General features: G+C 43.5%; 1 protein-coding gene across 5 annotated transcripts in view; it reads left to right on the top strand.

Annotated features, from left to right (window-relative positions):
- The window catches only part of SLC41A2 (solute carrier family 41 member 2), a 131565-nt gene that overhangs the window by 101537 nt on the left and 8204 nt on the right, over window positions 1-21824 (top strand). For all 5 annotated transcript variants that reach the window (XM_036758834.1, XM_036758833.1, XM_036758830.1 and 2 more), the window contains 2 exons: window positions 3351-3482; window positions 4535-4683. In XM_036758834.1, the coding sequence (XP_036614729.1) occupies window positions 3351-3482; window positions 4535-4683 (281 nt within the window). The remainder of the gene's footprint in view (window positions 1-3350; window positions 3483-4534; window positions 4684-21824) is intronic.

Here is a 21824-nt window from a genome sequence, read left to right as displayed (position 1 = left end):
AGGAGGACTCAGTTGTATTCCTAGCTGCAGTCAGAGGTGATTTTTCCAGGTCCTCCCAAAATTACAGACTCGTGCTAATTCCCAATCTCACCTCATAGCTAACAACATAACAGCAAACATAGACAAATGGGCTTTTTAGAGCTGTTCCCCAAGATCTCTTGTCCTGAACTAGGCTAATTTAAGTAGACTGATAGCCCATTTTGGGTCATGCCTTCTGGTTTGTGCCTGGAGCATTCTCTTTGGAAAATGACTGGTTAAAGTGTCTCTTCCATCAGTGGGTACCATGAAGCAACAGGGCACTACAGCATCCTTGCCTTCCTTTTTCTACCATTGATGGTAGAGGAGTTTGAGCTGGTTTCATTCCTAGCTTGGCCTGGTCTGATCTTCAGAGATTTTTTTTTCTCTCAGTAGTATTCTCTGTTGCCTCCTGTTAGATTACTTTTCTGTTTATTTTTGGGGGGAGGGGAGTGTGGTGGTGTTTAAAAAAAAGATGGGGGTAGTATTGGGTGCAGAGGGACTTGTTAGCTGTCTGCAGGCTTCCTGTATGTCACATCTCCAGACTGTTCTTAAATAGTGGAGGTTATCTTAGATGCCTGGATTGTTTGTTCCTGTCTTGTTTAGAATATGTTTTTTATCTTCTCACTAGAAGGAGACAGGTTCTAGGTCTAACCCAGCCAATAAGTAACTAGCTGTGTGATTTTGAGTGTGACTGTGGTGGGTGAAAGATGAAATGACTGAGGAAACCAAGTGTCCAGCTTCTGGGCCTATGGATTTATTAAGCAGCACATGCCAGTTGCCCAACAAATCAGGGCCTGTCACCTTCCACAGCCTTGGCACTGGACCCCATATATGGGTTGGGGGGGGGGAGGCAGACTTTTATATATTCTAAACAATTAATCAAATAAGACCAGTTGATTAAAATAAAACAGTTAACAAACCAGGATACAACATTAGGTCATGTGATTTCTGACTGGAGGAAAGATTAGGGAGTTTCAAAATTGGGAGGGGGAGAGCAAACAGGTGTAATTCCCTAAGATCAGGAAAAGAGGTGGCCTGCTCCCCCCAAGTGTCTATCAACAGTCAAAGGAATGGAGATAACTGATTGATCAGTAGGGGGCCAGTTTTCAGATAAGACATATGGGGCTGCTTGAGATGTACAACTGTGGGAAAACTCCTTGCATCAATCTTTGGGTCTGACTGGGTCTCTGGTCAGCATCACCTATGTAGGTCCTTAGTTAAGGGTCTCTAAAGAGCAGATAGAGCTGGTCCAGTTTCCTGGCCATGCAGGGCTAGATTCAAACAGCACAATAAGATTTTCTCCCAATCCTTGCATTTGAATAGTTTTCTTACAAGACAGAAATTGGACTAGACCCATAATTGAATAGAAGAGGAACTGAGCTAGCTCCAGAATTGAGTCACAACATGGAGTCTGTGTGGTTCATTCACTTCCCACAATCAACCCCTTGCTTTCCTAATTCCCTCCTTCCCTCACCTTGTAAGTTCCACAGGCTTCAGTTTTCATCATCTAGAAAATGGGGCTATGGGAGAGTTGATGGTATCTGGGATCTCTTTTAGTTCTAAAACTCTGTTTCTTTTCAAAATGTGGAAAAAGCTTGCATCTAATTAAATCTTCCCAAGCGCTGAGGAGAGGGGAAGGACGATGCCCTGAGCATGCTGGGCTTCTCTGCTTGTTCTCTTGTTTCACTTGGAACATGTTTCTCAGATCAAGGTGGTGGGGGTTTGGAAGCTTTCTTACTGCTAGTTTTGTAATAGTAATTTTAGAAATAAACCAAAGTTTCCTTCTTTTAGTTGTTCTTTCTCCCCTTCTGTATATATTTCTGAAGCTTCTAAGTTCCTTCAAAGAAGATCTGTTATATGCTTTGTTGTTATTGTTTGGTCATTCCAGCCATGTCTGACTCTCCTTGACCCCATTTGGGGTTTTCTTGGGAGAGACACTGGAGAGGTTTGCCATGTCCTTCTCCAGCTCATTTTACCGATGTGGAAACTGAGGCAAACAGGGTAAAGTGACTTGCCCAGGGCCATACAGCTCCTAAGTGCCTGAGGCTAGATGAACTCATTAAAATAAGTCTTCCTGACTCTGGGCCTGACAGTCTATCCACTGCCCCCCCTTGTTGCCCTATTAAATGCTATACTCACCTTTAAAGAAAAGAAAATTATTTATGTATTTTGTCCTGTCTTCTTAAAAGGATTCAAATGATACTATAAAGAGTTTGGAGAAACATCTTAAAGCTAGAGAATTATTTTTACTGTTGTGTTTTAGAAGATTAGTCTTTCAGAATTTGCAAATTGATTTCACAGTAGATTTCCTGATTATTTCTTGGGCTTGAAATTTGAGAATGAGAATCTGTACTTTTAGGGTGATCCTTAAAAGCATCTGTCTGAGAGGCAGCATGGTGTAGTGGCCTTGGAGTCACAAATAGATGGGTGGATGGATTGATGAATGAATGAAGAAGCATTTATGATTCACTTACTGCATTGCCAAGCAGTATTCTAAGCTCTGGAAATTTAAATACAAGATCGAGATGATTCTTGCCCCCCTTAAGTAGCTTTCATTCTGAGTGGTGGAGACAGTACATATGGGGGAGTGAAGGAGAAAGGGGTTTGGCTCAAGAAATGCCAGGGATGGTTAGTGGAGCCCGAGAGGAGTTGGTTAACATGCCCTTTGCAGTAACAGTACTGATTACAGTTCCAGAGCTGAAAAGATGGGGATGGTGGAGCATGGGAAAGGATGCACACAGCAGCAGTGTGGATAGCAAGAAAATGGTCCAGGATGAAGCTCAAAGCATGGCCAGGGATTTCTGGACATGTGATGCTGTTGGAGGCACTTGCTGACAAGCACAGGCCCCGGGGCAGGATTTCCAGAGGCAAGAGGATAAACTCTCCCTGAAGCATCCTGTGTCAGGGCAGAGGGAAAGGTCCAGTGGTCCACAGCATTCAGCAACAGGCAGGGCAGATGAGAAGAATGTCATATTTGTTTTAAAATTGACAAGAAACTTGATTCAATTGGATGTCTGATGGTTACAGATCAGTTGCTCTCCTTTATTTCCTATATATTCTGTGGAATCAAGCAGTGTTGTCAACCCAGCTTTACAGATAAATTCAATACCTATTTGTGAAGAAAGTGAGACTTAGGTAGACAGAATTACCCCCCCCCCCACCCCACACACACACATAAAGTCACACAGGACTCCCAACCTGAGGCTTCTGACCCTACGCCCATTGCTTTTTGCAGCCTCCTTCGGGTGGGTTTCACAGAGGTTTGAAGCTTTGTCTGTGGTTGAGGCGTTCATAACCACATGTATCTGTGTCTGTCTTTTCTTGTGTCTAAGGTATCGGTGGTAATTTAGTGGCTATACAAGCTAGTAGAATTTCTACCTACCTCCATTTACATGGCAAACCAGGCGAGGTGCCAGATGAAGCCAAAGGCTGCTACTACCCATGCCGAACCTTCTTTGGTCCAGGTATGTGCTTTGGGGTGATCCTGTTTTTGAATTTTGTGTAAGATTGGGGGGTTTTCAGGCAAGTGGCACCAACTGAACTCCTGTGGCCAAGTGCCAAGGCATTGTTTGGAGGGAATGGCAAGCATAGATATAAACTTTATATCTTGCCAATAAATAAATATTTATTGCTGTCATTCTTGTTACAAACCCAGATCTACTATTTATGGGTCCATTGTCAGGATGGAAAGGGAGAGGGGCCATGAGCCATGTGCAACCTGTGACCCCACCCATCCTGTGTTGCCCCCATTCTGGGAGACAATGTGCATGGCTCAGAGTGAGAGAACCCAGATAGAGGAGCAGTGAGTGACAAGCAAACTGGAGAGAAAGCTGGCCTCATCATTCACCTTGTCCAGCTAAGGGTTAGCTGTACTGCAGGGCAGATATCAAGAAGGAGGAATATGCAGCTTTTCCAGAAGGAGGGATGAGACACATACACAGATCAATGGAGTTGGTGGTAAACACAGAGTTGAGATCTAAACAGATATTCCCTACTGTGACCTGCTGAGATTGGCCATACAGAAACAAGGGCCTGGAAGGCTCGGGGTCAGAAAGCATCGTGTTCTTTGATGGGCCAGAGGACTCTGATCACACAGAGCACACATGCTGGGCTTCTCCGATGCTAGAAGATCACAGAAATATAGAGATGTGTGAGAATGAAAGCTGCAGCATTGGGCAGGACTCTGGTGGTAACTCCCCAAGGAGAAAAGGGTTCCCCTTTCCTCCCTTCTCTCCTCCTGTCCTCACAAGAGGCTTGTGGATCAATCCAACCAGCGGCTCTTCGTGAGCCAGCCAGGCTTCAGATCTGATGGCTTTATGGGGACAATTTGATAGTAGCAAGGGGGCTGTGAATAGCAGTTGAAAATGATTTTTAAAAATGGAATGTGATGCTGAGGAAGACATTCAAGTGACTGTGCTGCTCAAATGATACTGAAGTAGAAAATGTCATTACCTTTGGTCATTATTAACCAAAATTTGATTTAGCTTTTTAAACGCCTTCGTGTTTTCTATTGCAGGAGTCAATAACAAATCTGCTCAAGTTCTTCTACTTTTAGTGATTCCTGGACATTTAATTTTCCTGTATACCATCCACTTAATGAAAAGTGGTCACACTTCCCTGACTGCAATCTTCATTGCTGTCTTCTTATTTGCTGCTGTGCTACAGGTAAGAGCTGAAACCTCGAACATTCTCGTTTAACTTCCTTTAAGAACATGGTGTTTGGTTGTTTTGTATAAGTAGTCCAAAAAGAATGCTCTCGCATGCTGTGCGCACTTATGTCTGGTTCTCACCAGGGCTGGGAATAAAGGGCCTGGGATATCATGGCAGAAAAGAAGCGAGGCTTTTGAGACTGTGAGAGGGGCAGCATGGGAGGGCAGAGGGTGCCGGCCTGGCAGTCAGGAAGACCTAGGGTCCAGGCCCACCTCAGACACTTGCTCATTGGGTTGTTCTGGCAAGTCACGCCGCCACTCTTGCCTCAGTTTCCTAATCTGCAAAGTGAGTCAGTGGCTACTGAGGTCTCTGCCAGCTCTCAGTCTGTGATCTGAGGATGCTGATTTATGCCTCTTAAAACTAACCATTTCAGAGTTCCTTCTCAGGCGATAAAGTCATAGCGAGAGTAATTGTTCACATTTATACAAGCCCTTACTTTCAAAGTACTTTCTGTTATCTGATATGCGGCTGTAGGGTATAGGTAGTATTGTCCCCACTTTATGGCTGAGGAAACCGAGGCAGAGGAAGGTGAAGTGACTCGCCGGAGATGACACAGCTGATAAATAGCGACTCTGGCTGGAGCGCCTCCCCCGGCCCTCATCGCCCTCCGCCCTATGCCCTACAGACAGATGCTCTCAGTGAAACAGGTGACTAGCCCCGCCTTGTCCTGGGATTAGTCCAAAGAGAAGAAGTCTGAATTCTTGGTTGAAGTTCAAGGGAATTCTAAGGCTAATGATTAAGAAAGGGCAAGAGTCAACGAGGATATAAACTATAAGGGACGTCAGGGTCATTTTATTTACAGATGAGGAAACTGATGTCAGAGACAAAAATCCTAGCATCCACACAGGGACTCAGAACCTTTCTACTGTCTGTCGATTTCCTCATTTCTTACACCATGATGGCGTCCACCAAGTTCACATGCCATGACTTATTCAACTGTTCCTCAGCTGATGGGCATCTCTTTAGTGGCCAGCTTCTTACTGCCACAAAAAGAACTGCTACAAATATCTATATTTTAATATGTGGTGACTTAAAGGGAAAAAAGTTGGCATGGGGGATGTTGGAATGATGACTCACAAATGAGAACCCAGATAGGCCCCACACACCTCCCATGTCTGCGTCACGAATATTCTCCTCAAGAAGAAGGTGAGGAGTCGCTGGACGTGGGGAGCACAAAACAACATTCTAGAAAGGGAAATGGATGGGTTTATAGGACAGGATATTATTGGGGTGGCTGGTCATCAATGTGAGAACTGTTCATGAAAGATATAAATATATATGTGTGTGTGTGTATATATGTATATATATACATATGTATAGTACTGACTTGGTAGAACAAAGATAAACATCAGTTTCACACCTGAGTATCTAGCACAGTGCCTTGCACATAGTAGGCGTTTATTAAATGCCTGTCGAATTGAAGCTAGAAGAAAGAATCAAAATGAGAACGTTTGGTAAGCAATTAAAGCAGCTCCAAACTGGCCCATTTAAAGAACTTGATGCCAGAAAATGGATGAAAGAACATATGTCACATATGATTATTTCCTAAGATTACCCAGTGTAAATCAGTCACCACAACAGAGGAAAGAGCCTGGAAGCGGCCTTGGCCAGCAAAGCCTTGACGTTACTGAGCAGATTGATGAGAGAGCTCAGATCAACAATGGCGTAAACTCATGTGGAAAAATGGGCTTGTGTGGGGGAAGGTTCTGAGCCCTCTTGGCTCCTATAACAGAGAAAAGCAATTTAAAAAAAGTTTTTAAAAGGATCTAATGAAAAAAGGTCAGCCCAAGAGCCTTTAAGGATGAGAGTAGAAGAAAGAGATGAGAAAATTAAAAAAATCTGAACACATTTTTTCCCTATTAACATGAATAATGTCACCACATTTGGATTGTAAAGTCACAGTCCCTTTGTGCCATGTGAGGAAGTAGAAGTGATACCAAAGAAAACAAACATGTGATTAACAGCTGAGCAGGACCAGGTCCACACAGAGGAGATCCATGGCAGAGGCAGCCCAATTGGTGGGGCAGAGAGGGTCAGATGTCAACATATCGGCAAAGGGGGAAATTCCAGACTTGAAAAAAAACTCAGATATAAAAAATATGACCTAGAGCAGGGATGGGGAACCTGCAGCCTCAGGGCCATATGTGGCCTTCTCTATCCTTAAGTGCGCATCCCCACCCCTGACCTAGAGGATATTAATCATTCCTGGCTCCTATGCCAACTTTACCAAGCGTTGAATTAATGAAGGAGTGAGAAGGGTGGAGTTGAGACAGGTCTGTCTTCAAGGCTCCCAGCCCTTCATGCCTCTGCCAATCCTTGGAGGCACTTACGGGTACAGAGCACAGAGAACCAGACTGGCTGCATGGCCACTTTAGGCACATCTATTTGTCTTTTTGCTTACTTTTTAAATCTACCTTCAAATTTTACGAAGTAGTTTCCCTCTTCCAGTTCGCATCAGAAGCCCTAAGCTCTTTGTGGTGAGAGTCCCTCAGTTGAATGATTTTATGTATTTTCCTTTTGTCTCCCAACTCAACTGTAAACTCCTGACTGTAAGATCATGACGTGTTCTTAGTTAGTGTCCCTTCCAGTGCCTAGCATGGTGCTGAGTGCACAGGAGACATGCAAGAAATCATTTAAATTAAATCATATGTGACATGTGTTCTTTCATCCATTTTCTGGCATCATTTAAATTAAATGCTCAGAATCTTAATCTCCTTCAGTCCTGTCTTTTCCAAAGTGTCTGCTCCATTGACTGTCTCCAACCACCAAACAAATGCATGATGCAGGGACAGCATCTAAGGGCCTTGGCCCAGTGGTCCAGTGGACACTCTCTTCTAATCACTCAGCTGGCTCTCTTGCCCTGACTTCACTCTATCGGTTGGTGCATGATCTTTGTTCTATCAGAAAAGCCTTAGATGTGACTCTTAGCACCACCCACCCCAGAGATGTTGCAAAGTCAAGCGTTCACCAGCCGCCCCAGAGATGTTGCAAAGTCAAATGCTCATCCTCGTGTTTCTGCAAAACTTGAAATTCCTTTCTTTCATTAATATAAATTGAGTTTGCAATATAAAAAACAAAACTCCAAAGCTCTCTCATCATACATAAGGGACTATTGAAACTATATGGCTTTTCTTGAAATTTTTAAATACAAATCCTTCAAAAAACCAATACTCATGATGCTGGGCTTCTCTTCTGGCTTGGGAGCAGAAGCATCTTCTTCACTTCTACTTATGGGGGCTGGAGGGAGGGAGCAGAAAGGTGACACAAAGGTGACATCATATTTCAGGCCCTGAAACACTTTTCGTGTTGTACTTGGTACACTTCACTGTGCCCTTTTGGAGGCTTTTTGATGCAGAAATATTCAGTTGTATCCCATGAAATGTAGTCATTACATACATATACACAGGCATGCACACACATACATTTCCCAACAGCTTGGGATAGCTCCACATTGCTCAGTACTAAGGCAGCCCCATCATGCCAGTGAACGCACCCAGCTCCAGCCTTGGGATCACCATGGTAGGTTGACTTGAAGCTCAGGCTCAAGATGTAAAAGTGAGCTCTTTCTGTCTAAGTTGTCTAGATCCTAGAGCTTTAAAAGACCCTCAGGGGAGCAGGATGATTTTCTCTATGAGTTCCAATGTGATTTCAAAGTTTTGGGGGATGAGGAAGGAGGAAGGTAGTGATAGGGGATCCATACTGAACCAAGAAGACCCTCTCAGAGCCATCTGGTTTTAGTGGCCAGAGAGCCCACCTCGGAGTCAGAAAGACCCACATTTAGGTCCTGTCTCTGACAAAGACTGGCTGTGTGTTCCCAGGAGGGTCATTTACTATCTCAGTGGCCCAAACAAATCTGTATGGACATTGCGGAGTGGATGCATTAATTAGAGGAAGTCTCCCCAGCTAATCTTGGGAAAAACCGTGTTAGACCCTGGGGATCCAAACACAGAACAAAACATTGACTGCTGTCTAGAACATTGTATTTTTACTGATACATACAGTCTGTGACTGGATAAACACCAGGTGACTAACACCTGGTAGGAAGGAGAATTTGTTGAGTTTTCTAGGATGTGCAGAGCATGGGGATGGGGCAGTATTTGGTGGGGGGTGGATAGGCACCAGAGTTGTGGGGAAGGGTAGCAGGAAAAGGGCCATTCTGAGTCAGATGTGTAAGGGAGGAGAGTGGAAGCTTGCTGGCCGTATGATAGGGAAAGTACCAGTCGAAGGGATATTCATTGACTCAGAGTAGGGGACTAGAATGCTGTAGTAAGGATGGTCAAGAAAGTTACCTACCAAGGTGGGCTGCCACTGGTGGACAGGATGCCTCTGGGGAGGCTGCTTTCAATGGCATGTCCATTTCCATCCCAAGCCTAGAAAGGATGCCTTTCCTGGGCCCAGGAGGGTTGATGATAAGCCCACAGTTTATTACCCTACCCCCCTCTGCCAGGATCCAAGGGAGGGTCTGAGCCACACTGGTGGTGCTGCCTTTCTTCTTCCAGGCAGAGGTGGGTTGCTATGGTTGACCTTGATGGTGACAGAGGCCATGGGGCACTGCTGTCTCAGATTGCAGGGGTGGTAGCTCTCAGGTTCTGGTTCTACAAATGGTGGTTAATTCTGAGGCAGTGAGGCCTCCTGTTTCCTCGGCAGCTGTGTCCTGGATCTTCTGGGTCCTGGTTGGCACTTCGCCCTTAACGGTTCAGGCCCCTCATGTCCAACCCTCATCTCACTGCTCCTTTGATTCTAGGACCCTTTCTGAGGCTTACATCTGGAGGCCTAAGAGCCAGCCCAGAGTTCAGCCAAATCCCAGCATTCAGTCCTTGTGTTCAGTAGTTTGCCTGCCATGTTCCCTAGCTACATACTTCATGCACCTCCGCCCCTTTCAGTTAGGGTTAGAAACAAAACGAATTTATGGTTAGGGTTATGGATAAATGGAATGGGGCAAATATATGTTTGCTACTGGAAAAGCAACTCAAAGCATAGATCCTCCTGGTGGGGTGTTGAGGACAGCATCACCTCCTGATGGGGTGTTGAGGACGGCATCATTTCCTGGTGGAGTGTTGAGGGCAGCATCACTATTGTATGGTCTGTTTCATGTGTGAAGACTCTCCTGGAGTCAATGGGTTATCCCAAGTTATCCAAATAATGCCTGAACTTCTTCAGGTTCCCATGTGGCCAACAGCCTACAAAGCGGTGAGACTGTATCAAGGACAGAGGGATGGTTTGACTGTCACCCAGTTACTTATGCTTCACCCTCAATAGGGCATGCACTCTGAATGACTTTCCCAATGGGGTAGGGGAAGGAGATTTGTGTAGGTGCATTCTCATCCAGTACACCCTCTTGTCATCAAGGTGCATTTGTGACTCTGCTTGCTACATTTAAAACCATCATCTTGGACTGGAACAAAAATTTTTATATGAAAATAATTAACTATTACAGCTATAGAGCCCACCACTTTGGGCCTGTGCTCCCACGCTTTTCCTAACTGGCAAACACAAAGGGCAGAACTGCCTCAAATAATGCATTGTAGTGAGTTCTCCATCACTAAAATGCTTTAAAAAGCAGAGCCTGCATGACCACTTAGGAGAGATATTATGGAGGGGATTCAGGCTGCTTCCAGATGACCTCTGAAGTTTCCTTCCAAACCAGTGATTCTGTGATTCTGTTCTGGTTTGACTTTCCTCTTTTCCTGCCTACTCATTTGCATGGGAACCTTTTCTTCCTTTGTGAGCAATATAACATGATTTTGTTAGACTCTGGATTTTGCCTTTTCTAATCTCCCGTTATCCTCTCCAAACCAGTTAATTTATTGCATTGAAAGCATAATCTGAAATTCCAAACTGTGTCATACCTCATTGGCCTTCTTTCATGGATGTATATGGAAGCAAAGCTTATAATTTTCTTTTTTTGGTTCACATCCATTTGTTTGCCCTCCTCCCTAAGGTCTTTTTCAAGGACTTCTTACTTTGCCAGTATAGTAAGTCTGTGACTACAAAGATAATTATGCCCTTTCTAGTTCTCCATCAAAAAAGCCAAATGGCAATCTCTCGAGCAACAAAGGATCAGTAGACCACATTGGTTCATTTTCCATGTTTAACTACAAATCCTCCAGCTGTTTACTTTTTGCTACAAACCCTCCCTTCATGTATTTATTTGCTTTTTTTCTGAGAGAGACATCTATTATAGGCAAGATAAAGCTCTTAGAACAGATTCAACAAAAAGATGCCATAGGTTGAATATGGTGCAAAATGACTATTTCCTGGGCAAAGTCATGTCTAAAGGTAATACTCAATTCTGGGCTTTCTAAGTGTGAAGCTGTCTCATAATAATTCAGGTCCCTTTTGTCTTTTATGGTCCTTTATTAATTATATCCATTTTATGAAAATAAAACTGAATTTCACTCCCATTTTTCTTTTTATGGATACGTAAGAAGCATATTAATATTCTGTCTAATATAACAGATCTCAGGAGAAGTAAAAACTGGAGTCTTTTTTAGCCTCAGTCTTTGGAATTCCCACAGAGTGTTTATTAATATAATTGTGTCCCAGTGAATTCAGATAACTTCTGAATAAAATATTTAATTCCCTATTTTAGGCAAAAACTATTTTATACATAATATTAGGTTTTAAAACGGTTTTAAAATCCTGGCCAAAGTACTGCAAAGGATTCATTGTGAAAATGTTTCCCAAGACTATATATACTTGTTTTAATATTTAAAATACAGAGTAATTCTATATGGGGGACAAGTAGGGATCTCAACAAAGAAAAAGAGGAGAAATTTTTAAAATCCACCCTGTGCTTGTCATCTTCTGAGTACATGGGAAGTAGAACAGGCCATCCCTGCCTTCGAGGGGCTAGCGATGGAGCTAAGAAGCTAAATGTCCGTGAAACAAGTGCAGAGGCATGTAAATTCACTGTGTGAATCTGATCTTAAAATCTTTTAACGTGGTTATTTTCTGAGCATGGAGACTTGGAAGCGGCCCTCTGGCCCTTCTCTGCAGTAAGCCAGGTATTCTTCTCCACCTCCATCCATCTAGCTGTCATGGGTCTTTTGTGGCCACCTCCCCAGCTCAGAGCAGTCTGATCCCCGGGGGGATGAGCATGTGCCCCTGGGAGCACACCAGACAACAAGCAGTTCTCACACTTTCTGGTCTCAGGACCTCTATATTTTTAAAACATTACCGAGGAGCGTCTCTCTTCCTTTCCCTCCCCACCTTGCCTTACAGAGAGCCTTAGCTTCTATGGCTTAGAGCTATTGATTTTCACCATATTAGAAATCAAAATGGCTGAGCATTATTATGAAAATAGATTTGACCTCATGGATACCCTGGAAGGTCTTGGGGATCCACTGGGGTTTCTGGACTTCACACTGAGAACCGCTATTCCAGAGAAACAAACCAGCCCAGCAATTTTTAGTCACCAGACTAGACAGGAACCATAGGCTTGGAGCCAGAGAATTTGTTACAGATGTGAAATTCAAGAATTCATGACTAGACATGGGGTGGGGACCTGACATTACCTAGATTACTTAAGACCAGACATACTGGTGAACTTGACCAGTTTGGGTTTTCCATTAGAGTTTGGATTGGCATCTCAGCAGAATGGGACATATCCCTCAATACCTCCTCAGCAAACGTAACAATAAGAACAATAACCCAGCATTTATGTCACGCTCTCTGGTTTGTAAAGCGCTTTACTGTGTGTGTGTGTTGTGTCTCATTTGATCCCTACGACAGCCTGGTGAGATAGGGGCTATTTCTGGCAGTTTTCACCCAGAATCTTGGAGGGAGAAAGAGTTTTATACATGTTCTAGGCTGACCTCTAAGGAGCCAGATGCCTCTCTACAAGATCTCTAATAAGTGGGCAGCTGGCCCCTGCCTGGGAGATCCCCCAGCCCTGAGGAACCCCGGCCTCCTGAGGTGGCCCAGGCCCCTTGTAGAAGGCTCTAATAATCTTGGCATGCCTCCTCTGGAGCTAAAAGCGGTCTCTGCCTGTTTTACCTAGTGTCCCTTGTTCTGCCCTTGGAGTCGAGCAGAATGATGCTGCTTTAGCACTTAAAGACTAAACATCCCCGGGTCTGTTACTTCTTCTGCAGCATTAAGAAAAGCTGAGGCTGTTTAGCCTAGGGAAGCATCGGTGGGGGTGAGAGGTGGGGAGTGGGGAGTGATATTAGCTGTCTTTCTTTGGGTATCTCTGTGTCATGGCCTGCGGCCTCCTCTGACTGTGCTCCAGGTTGTCAAGCCATGGCCTAGAATGGCACATTCAGAACTGAACACAATATTCCCAGGGTTGTCAGGCTGGGGTTTTGAGACTACCCAGCCCCTGTCACTTCTAACTCCCACTCCCTTTTATCTGCTCTCTGCCCAAACCCATGGCTAGAATGAAGGAAGTGTGGGAAGTCTGGAGAGTTACATAGGGCATGCATCTACACAGACTGACACATGATGCAGAGGCCACTGATCTGGGTCCCTTTCTCCTCACAGAACTCATAGGCCAGGCTTCCACTCTGAAAAGAAAAGCATTATTGAAGTGCTGAGTTCCTCTGTGGGAGGAGAGGGTGCTGGAGTACCAGTTCATAGTGTGGACCAACTGCTACTGGTGGGGAGGAGCTGTGGGTGGGGTTGCCCTTCCAATTGGACGGCAAAAATGAGCTCAGTATTAGATTATACACTCTTCAAGAGCAAGGCCCCTGTGGTTTTTCCATCTTTATACTACCAGTGCCTAGCATATTGCCTAGGACATAGTAGATGCTTACTTGAGTCCCTACTATATGAAAAACTCTGACCTAGGTGCTGAGAATCTTGCCAGCCATGTAGAGTGAACTCACCTACCTAGCTGGCTGGATCTGTAGCTCAGGCTATCAGAACAGTTAAATCTTGGCTACTGGTCCCACCTTGCTCATTAATCCTGGCCTTTGAACTTCCAAAAAAAAAATGAAGGCTTGGCCTTCCTTAAACATGGCGGGGCTAGCTAGAGAGTGTGGTTCATTTAGCTGTCTGTATTCTCTGCTTGTCACAAATGGTTTCAGCCTTGTCGTTTTGGTAGTTGGGGTAGGGGAACAAGTGGGATTGAGAGGAGGAGGAACTGTTGAAGGAAAATTGGAGAGAGAAAATGAAGTTCTCAGAATTTGCCGTGGGTGTGAAAGTAACGAAGCAAATGCTTCTGGGACTGAGTGGAGTATTTACCTGAAAACAAGGGGTGGGTTAGATGAATTTGTAAGGTGTCCCTCCTGGCAATGTTACTGCATTTTCATGGTATAATTAGGTGCTTTGAATAGGACAATTGTGCTATTACTATTTAGGCTATGGAGTTTGGAATTGAGGCATTTCCCCAATTCCACATTTATGATTTATACTCAAAAGAGAGAGCATTGGGCTTTAGGCCAGCGGTACATAGAAGATGAAATGACTTGTCTGCCCTAGTGGAGAAACAGCACGGCTGTAACTATGTGCAGCAAGGCATCGAGAAAAGGGTTATTTTCAGCCTTGTCAAGCCTGATCAAAATGAAGGCAAGACTTGAGAAACAAGCCATCCTTTTTTCCAGCATACTGCTTTGGACATTTGAAAGCTTCTCTCCAGGTTCATGGTCCTGCTGAGGTAGCAAAGATCACTCCAAAGACTTCTCACATCACCCAACCAACTCTTATAGGACAGATGTGTTAAGAATTCTGGCAATAAGCGTTTAATGGGAAGCTGTCGAAGTCATCACCCAGCAAAGTCTGCTACGGCAAAAGTGACTGTTCATGTCCCCGGTGCTCCTAACATTCACTGGCCCAAAGTAATCGCATGTTTGGAACATGCTAGAACTTAAAACAAAATAGTATCACACTTCGGTTTTAAGCAGATTTCTTTTGCTTTGTTATTCCACTGATGTCCGAGCTAAAGAATATTTTTGTAAGCATTTATGAATAAACTCTTGAAAAAAACAAACTTGAAAACTCAAAAACCTGTTAGGTGTATTTTATCACTTAAATCAGAGATAGTGACTTGGAGTCAGGAGACCTGGATTTGAGTTCCAGTTCTCCCACATAGAGAAGTGTGACTTATCTTTTCTCATTGGTACAATGGGGATGGATAACCCTGCTTGTTCTTTCTCTGTCTCACAGAGTTGTGTGAGCATCAGAGTAGGCTGTTTGGCAAACCTGGAAGCACTGTATGTATTTTATCCACACTACTACGTATAAATATACTGGGGGCAGCTAGGTGGCACTATAGTGCATAGAGCGCCAGGCCCGGAATCAGGCCGACTCATCTTCCTGAGTTCAAATGTGACCTCAACCACTCACTAGCTGTGTAACCCTGGGCAAGTCACTTTGCCCCGTTTGCCTTAATCCGCTGGAGGAGGAAATGACAAACCATTCCAGTCTCTTTGCCAAGAACTCCCCATGGACAGTATCAGTGTGCTGTGGTCCACAGGGTCACGAGGAGTTGGGCGTGACTGAGCACCAACACTTTATCCTACACGCTGTATAAACATTTGTTTGTGCTGCTACCGGTGGCAGTAGTAATAACAAAATCCTATATTGTCGGGATTTCAGTCATTGGGAGTTGGAAGAGACGTCTCATGGGGAAAAGGAGGGCTTCAGAGAGTACCACATCAGTCTTGAGGAACAAAAACTAAGCAGCTGTTCTATTTTGCAGAGTGTTTCAACAATCTGGCTAGCAGCTGCTGTGGGGGTGTAAGATCCACGAACAGCCAGCACCCAGAAAGCTGCCAGCACACTGCAAAAGCACAGGTTCTTTTGATCTGCTTAACTAAGGAAAGCAAGGTTAAGGGGTTGACAAGCTTACTTTAATTCAGCATACAAATATCATTCACTTAGTTCAAGGGAAGAGACCAGCACACTGAACTTCAGAGCAAATTACAAACAAATTACAAACATCAACTGACAGACCAAATACAGATTCATAGTTACCATCATCTAGGTTCAGCCCGGGAGCTCAGAACAGGGGCTGGCCCAGAGTCATGCTTGCCACCACGGCTGTGGGGAAGAGCTCCAAGGAAGAGGAGGCTAACCCCTGGTTTTATATCTTTTTCAGTGTCAGGGGTGAGTCACACATGGGACTCACCCATCTGACCTAGAATCCTCACAAAGAGGCTACTTAAACCCAGTGGTCTAAAAGCCTCTGCTGTCCCAGACATGTAAACTAGGCCCTCCCTGGAGTTAGCCCCACTTTAGTTGCCAATCCACACTCAACTAAAGTTTTACACCTAATAGGGGTTTGGGCCTGGGGCTTAGCACCTGGAAAGGCTCAATGAAATACACTGAATTACTCAAAGCAAACAAAAGCCAAACTCTTCAAGGGTACTTGGTTGAACTGAGTGCTAAGGAGCCCATTTTGCTTACCAACACACAGAGTTTGTCTTGAGACAAACACATTGTCATCATATCCTTTATACAAATATTCCCCTGCTGCCTCAGGGCATGGAGAGAGGCCTGGAGGCCGGCTTGGTGGTGGGGCCTGTCAGTTTGGAAGGGCCTTGACTGTGGGCCTGAGGTCAGGGAGACCCCTCACTGGAAGATTTGTCTCTGAGTTGATTAAATTTTTGAAATTGTGGTGGTTAGGGATGCAGTCGGGAGGTTGGGGTGTGTGTGGATAGTAAGGAGCACCTCCCCCCACCTCCACTGGTGAAGTCACAAAGGTTTGTAGGTACTGGAGGAAGAGTCTTTATGAGCAGAGAAGATTTTTAAATTCATTTCTTTCTACAAGCAATCAGAAATGAAGCAAACAGAGACACCCATGAAGACTCAGGGGAGCTGATACAAAGTGAAATAGCCAGAGCCAGGGGGACAGTGTATTTTCTGACCACAACAGTGTGAATGGGAAGGACCCAAGGAAGAAGAGGAAGTCCCCACATCCCCTCTCTGGGCCTGGAACGTTCCCTAGGTGGTCATGGATCACTTTGGCCAACTGGCTTTTCTCTCTTTCATTCTTTAAGCAGGAGATACCTCTGGGAAGGGAAGGGGAGGAGAGAGGATATAGGCTGTAAGACCAAAAGAGATCACTAAAATGGTTTTTAAAGAAAAATCAATTAAGGTTCCAAGGAACAGATAATGAATGATACATCACTCCTCCCTTGAGACAGAGAGATGCAGGATGACCAGGATTACTATCAGATATGGTTGCCATGTTGGGCATTTTTGTGTGACTGCTTTTCTTTGTCAGAAGGGAGAGTTCCATCTGGGGGTGGGGTTATCCTAAGAGTTAGCATTGATAAAGAGCCTGCTGGGTGTCAGGACCTGTGCCAAGCACTTTCTAAATACTATCTCATTCGAGTCTCACAATAACCCTGTGAGGTAAGGACACACACACACACACACACACACACACGCACATATATGTGTGTATTATATTTTTATATATTATATATTGTAATATGAGGAAACTGAGGCAAACAGAGCAAGTGTCTGAGGCTGGATTTGAACTCAGGTCTTCCAGATTCTAGCCACGGGTGGGGAACCTGCACTGTGATGTAAAGACAAAAGGTGTCAGCAAAACATTTCTTTTTAAAGCAAGTACTTTGTAGGTATATATCCTCTGTGTGTGTGTGTGTGTGTGTGTGTGTGTGTGTGTGTGTGTGAATGCCCACACCCATGCGTATGTAGTCATTGTCAGCATTGTTAGGAGGAACTTCTGAATTTCCATCATGCCCTCAGCCTCCTGACATCTTTCAGTGCCTTGACAAATGTGACCAATAACACGCTGGGGAGTACCGTGCTGCTGTATCCAGAGTCTTCTAGAAGTCCAAGGGGATTGTTTTTGCCCTTGTCTTCACCCCATTGGTCAGTTAATTCAGTATGACCATTTTCTGTGTAAATCAGTCTGGTCTCTGTCTGCAAGCCTATAAATGTTCTCAGTTCTTTATCACATCAGTGACTCGAGGATCCTTCTCTGGGTCTCTCTTTGATGCCCCCTTGATCTGTATCCTCAGCTCCTTCCCTTTAAAAAGGAGCTCGTTAAAGCATTTTCTTGGCTTATCTGCTGTTAACTCATTTGGTTGTGTCTTGTGCAAAACTAAGGGTTTGTGTCAGATTTGACCTCTTTTTAAAATGTTTACTTTTTTTTTTTGGTCTCCCTCTGTGATTTCATTGGTATAGGGAACTCCCAGTGAAGAAACTATCTCTACAAATATGGACTAGCCCCTATTCTGCACCCTAGAGTGGTATGGGAATTACTTGGGACCATGTGAAAGAAGTGCATTTATTAACAAGAATAAACCCAACAACTTCCTGTCTACAGTATGCCCTCATTTCGCCTGTCACTTGTTTTACATGATTTGACATCTGGATTCTGATACCTTTTCTTTAATTCTCCATCATAGACCACACTTTTATCATCTTGGATATGAAGAAACAGTACATTTTAAAAAGTCTAGTCTAATTTCTGGAACAGGGCTGTCCAAAATATGGCCCACGGGCTGCATGGGGTCTGCAGCGCGATTTTATGCGGCCTACCTGTGGGTTTTAATTTTCATGAGCAAAAATATAAAATAATTTGCGTGGAATACATATTAGATTTTTTAATTCTATCACTAATAAATAATCTCATTGATGTTAATTTTCTTTGGTGTTTTTAAGCAGTATTACGGACGGAACATATCGCATGGAATTTTCACTCAATCTGTGGGATGCATTCCATCTGTGCGATGCAGACTAGTCAGTATGCACCTACCTTTGTACTGTTGTGTTGTTGCTTTGTTGTTTCGTGTTTGCTTTCTCGCGCCTTCGCCTGTCATATTGATGACGCATATTCCCCAACTTTCTATTAGTGTACTGTATTTTTTATTCTGGGTGCTGCCCTCGAATAATTCTTTTATTTTAATGCGGCCCTAAGATAACCTAAGGTTGGACAGCCCCACCCCATTCTAGAATATCAGGTTTCAGTGATATTTAAAGCAGACTGCTTCTCATGTTTATCCCCATTTTTTTGATACATCTCTCTTGACTTGTGGCATGGCGCAAAGTCATGTTGTATTCTTTCTCTGTTTGGGAATTTCTGTGATTCCTGACTAATTCTGCTTCTGTTCTTTCTTTTCTTCAGAATTTATCATTGTATCTTTTGGGATAAGACCCATCAACAGTAAAACTTTCTTGGGGGCTGGGGCGGCGGCTGCTTTACAGTCTGATGAAGAAGCTTCCTTCTTACGTGTTCACTTAGATTTCAGACCGTGGTCTTGATAGAGTCTTGAATGAAATAATGAATTTCATCAGTAAAAAAGTCCCTTTTCTAATCTTTGGCCTCTGCTCTTTATACTCTCTTATCCATAACAAGCAGGTTTTTACTTTTACTAGCCTCCTTGCCATTTTTCCAGTTTTGAGAAGCTGACCCCCCACTGTAGAATGTATTAATAACTACCCTCCAGCTTCCAGGTGCCTCTGAAGGTCTTTCCTTCTTATGTATGACAACACGCTGTTTTGTGCTCCATTGTGACCCATCTTGTTTTCCTGTTGGCTTGAAGGATGCTGGGAGCATGACTTCCTCATGCCAAGAGCCACTGCAATATCTCTAATAGTTACTGAAGTGTACTTTTTAAGAGCTACCACTTTTGTACCTTTCCTTGAAGTAATATCCATTTGTTTTCAAATCATGAATTAGACATACAACAAAAGACTGTAAAGTGAAACGCACAGGTATGGCATGAAATCTAGCACTCAGCTGACAGAGAATGAATTACCAGTGGAGAAACCAGCTCAATCTGGTCAGACATTCCATGTCAGTAGGATACACACAGATGACAATTTGCCCCGTATCGAAATATTTGCTCGTCCCAGGTAATTCACGTGTCACTGTGTAGTTAGGTATAAGTATAGTTATAGATAAATAACTTACCCAGGGTCACACAGTTTTCATAAAGATAATTTTAATTTTTAAAATGTGATTTATCTTTTTCCAAGTTTGGTTTTACATTCCCATACCAAGCAGGTATTCAGAGCTCTGTTTCTGATCCTTTCTTTAAAAAACTATTTTTCATAACCTATTTTTCGTGTCACATTAATTTCCCATTTTATTTCCCTGAGTCCCCCAAAAGCCATCCTTTATAGCAAAGAATTAAAGAAAGAGGGCAGAAAGGGCCATTTAGAAGAATTAATCAGCCTTTCCACCAAGTAGGATCATCTGTGTTCCAGACCCCAGTTCACCTGCCTCTGTGATGACAGAAGGGAACTGTATCGTCTCGAGGGCCAGATGAGCTCATGATAACTACATAGTTTTGGGGTTCTGTCTTTTATTGTTCTTTTCATTTACGTTGTTGTTGAATATATTTTTTGGTCCTGCTTACTGTACTTTATGTAAGGTTATTTGTGCCCTTTGATTATTCTTTGAATTCATTATATGCCTTCATAAGACAGAGTAATGTTCCATTACATTCTTCTTCCCAACATCTTTAATCATTCTTTAGCTGGTGGGATCGACTTTGCTTCCATTTTTTTTTGCTGGTACCACAAAAAGTGCTGCTATGAATTTTTTGGTATATCTGAGGACTTTAGGCCATCTTTGCTTCTATAAGGTCCTTATTCTGTTACTTGTAAAGGTTTTTCAGGTGACTTCATTTACATTTTCCTAGAAGTATCCAATATCTCCATATTCTCTTTGAGAATTTTGCTGTTTGGGGAGGGATGACTCATGGGGTGCTGAAAAGAGCCCTTGGAGACACTCTTTAATAGATAAATGGTCAAAGGATATGAATAGCCAGCTTTCAAAGGAAGAAATCTAAGCTATCAGCAACCACATAAAGCATGCTCCAAGTCACTAATAATAAGAGAGATGAAAATTAAAATAACTCTAACAGATTGGCAAAGATAACAAAAAAGGAAAATGACAGTTGAAGGGACTGAGGGAAATCAGGCCTACCAATGGACTGTTGTGGCTGTGAAATGACCCAGCAGTTTGGAACTGGGCCCCAGGAGTCACTAAAGTGTGCATAGTCTTTGATCCAGCAATGACATTAGAAGGCCTATTCTCAGAGATCAGAGAAAGAGGAAAAGGGCTCATGTGTATAAAAATATTTTTAGCAGCTCTTTTTGTCTGTGTGTGTGGGGGGGAGAGAATGGGGTGTCCATTATTTGGCGAGTACCTGAACAAATTATGTTATATGAATATAATGCAATACTGTTGTGCCATAAGAAATTATGAAAGGGATGGTTTCAGAGAAACCCAAGAAGATTTCTATGAACTAATACAGAATGAAGTGAGCAGAACCAGGAGAACGACTTATAAGTTTACAATACCACTGTAAAGACGAACAATTTTGAAAGACTTAAGAACTCAGATCAGTGCAGTGGCCAACCAGGATTCCAGACCACCAATAAGAAAATGTGCTGCCCACCTCCCAACAGAGAAGAGATGGACTCAAGATTCAGAATGAGACAGACATTTTCAGACATGGCCACTGTTTTGCTTAACCATCCATATATGCTTCCAGGGCGCTCTCTCTCTCTCTCTCTCTCTCTCTCTCTCTCTCTCTCTCTCTCTGTCTCTCTGTCTCTCTTTCTTTCTTGTTCCAAATTAGGTAGATGGGAGGGAGAGGGGCTGGGGTAGGGATAGAGTAGCCAAAAAAAAGAAGGAATAAAGAGAAGGGAAGGGAAGAAAAAAGGAGGGAAGAAGAAAAGGAAAAAGAAGGAAGGAAGAAGAAAGAGCCATGAAGCTTTTCTAATGTACGGAGGAGAAGAGGTGGATGTCTAAAAAGAATCCTAGAGAAGCAGGACTACTTTGAAAGTTACCTTGAATTCATTGTACATTTCTAAAGAAAAGTGAGCTATACCTGATAGAGCCCCTCAGTTTCAAGTTCAGTCCTCTTTTCTCACTCTTACGTACATGGAGATGCCTTTATTTGGTGTCGTGTTCAGTCCGAGGGTTTGGGTTTGAATCCTAAGCTACGTGAATGTGAGCATTTCATCCTTTTGGAGCCCGGTTTGTTTTTTTTTTCTTTCTGTTAAAGGAGAAGGCTGGATTAAATCAGTAAAGCTCGTCCAGCTCTAAATCTCATGGTCCTCATCAGGAAAAGAGGTTAACTGTTCCTCACACTAAGCACGGAGAGGAAGGTTTGAGTTTGTGAGGAATGGCCTCTCAGAGGGAGGGAGGAGGAAGAACAGCGAGG

Source organism: Trichosurus vulpecula, chromosome 5, assembly GCF_011100635.1.
Source record: "Trichosurus vulpecula isolate mTriVul1 chromosome 5, mTriVul1.pri, whole genome shotgun sequence".
Lineage (NCBI taxonomy): Eukaryota > Metazoa > Chordata > Mammalia > Diprotodontia > Phalangeridae > Trichosurus > Trichosurus vulpecula.
Note: the sequence above shows the minus strand (reverse complement) of the source record. Positions and strands in the feature narration are given on the sequence as shown.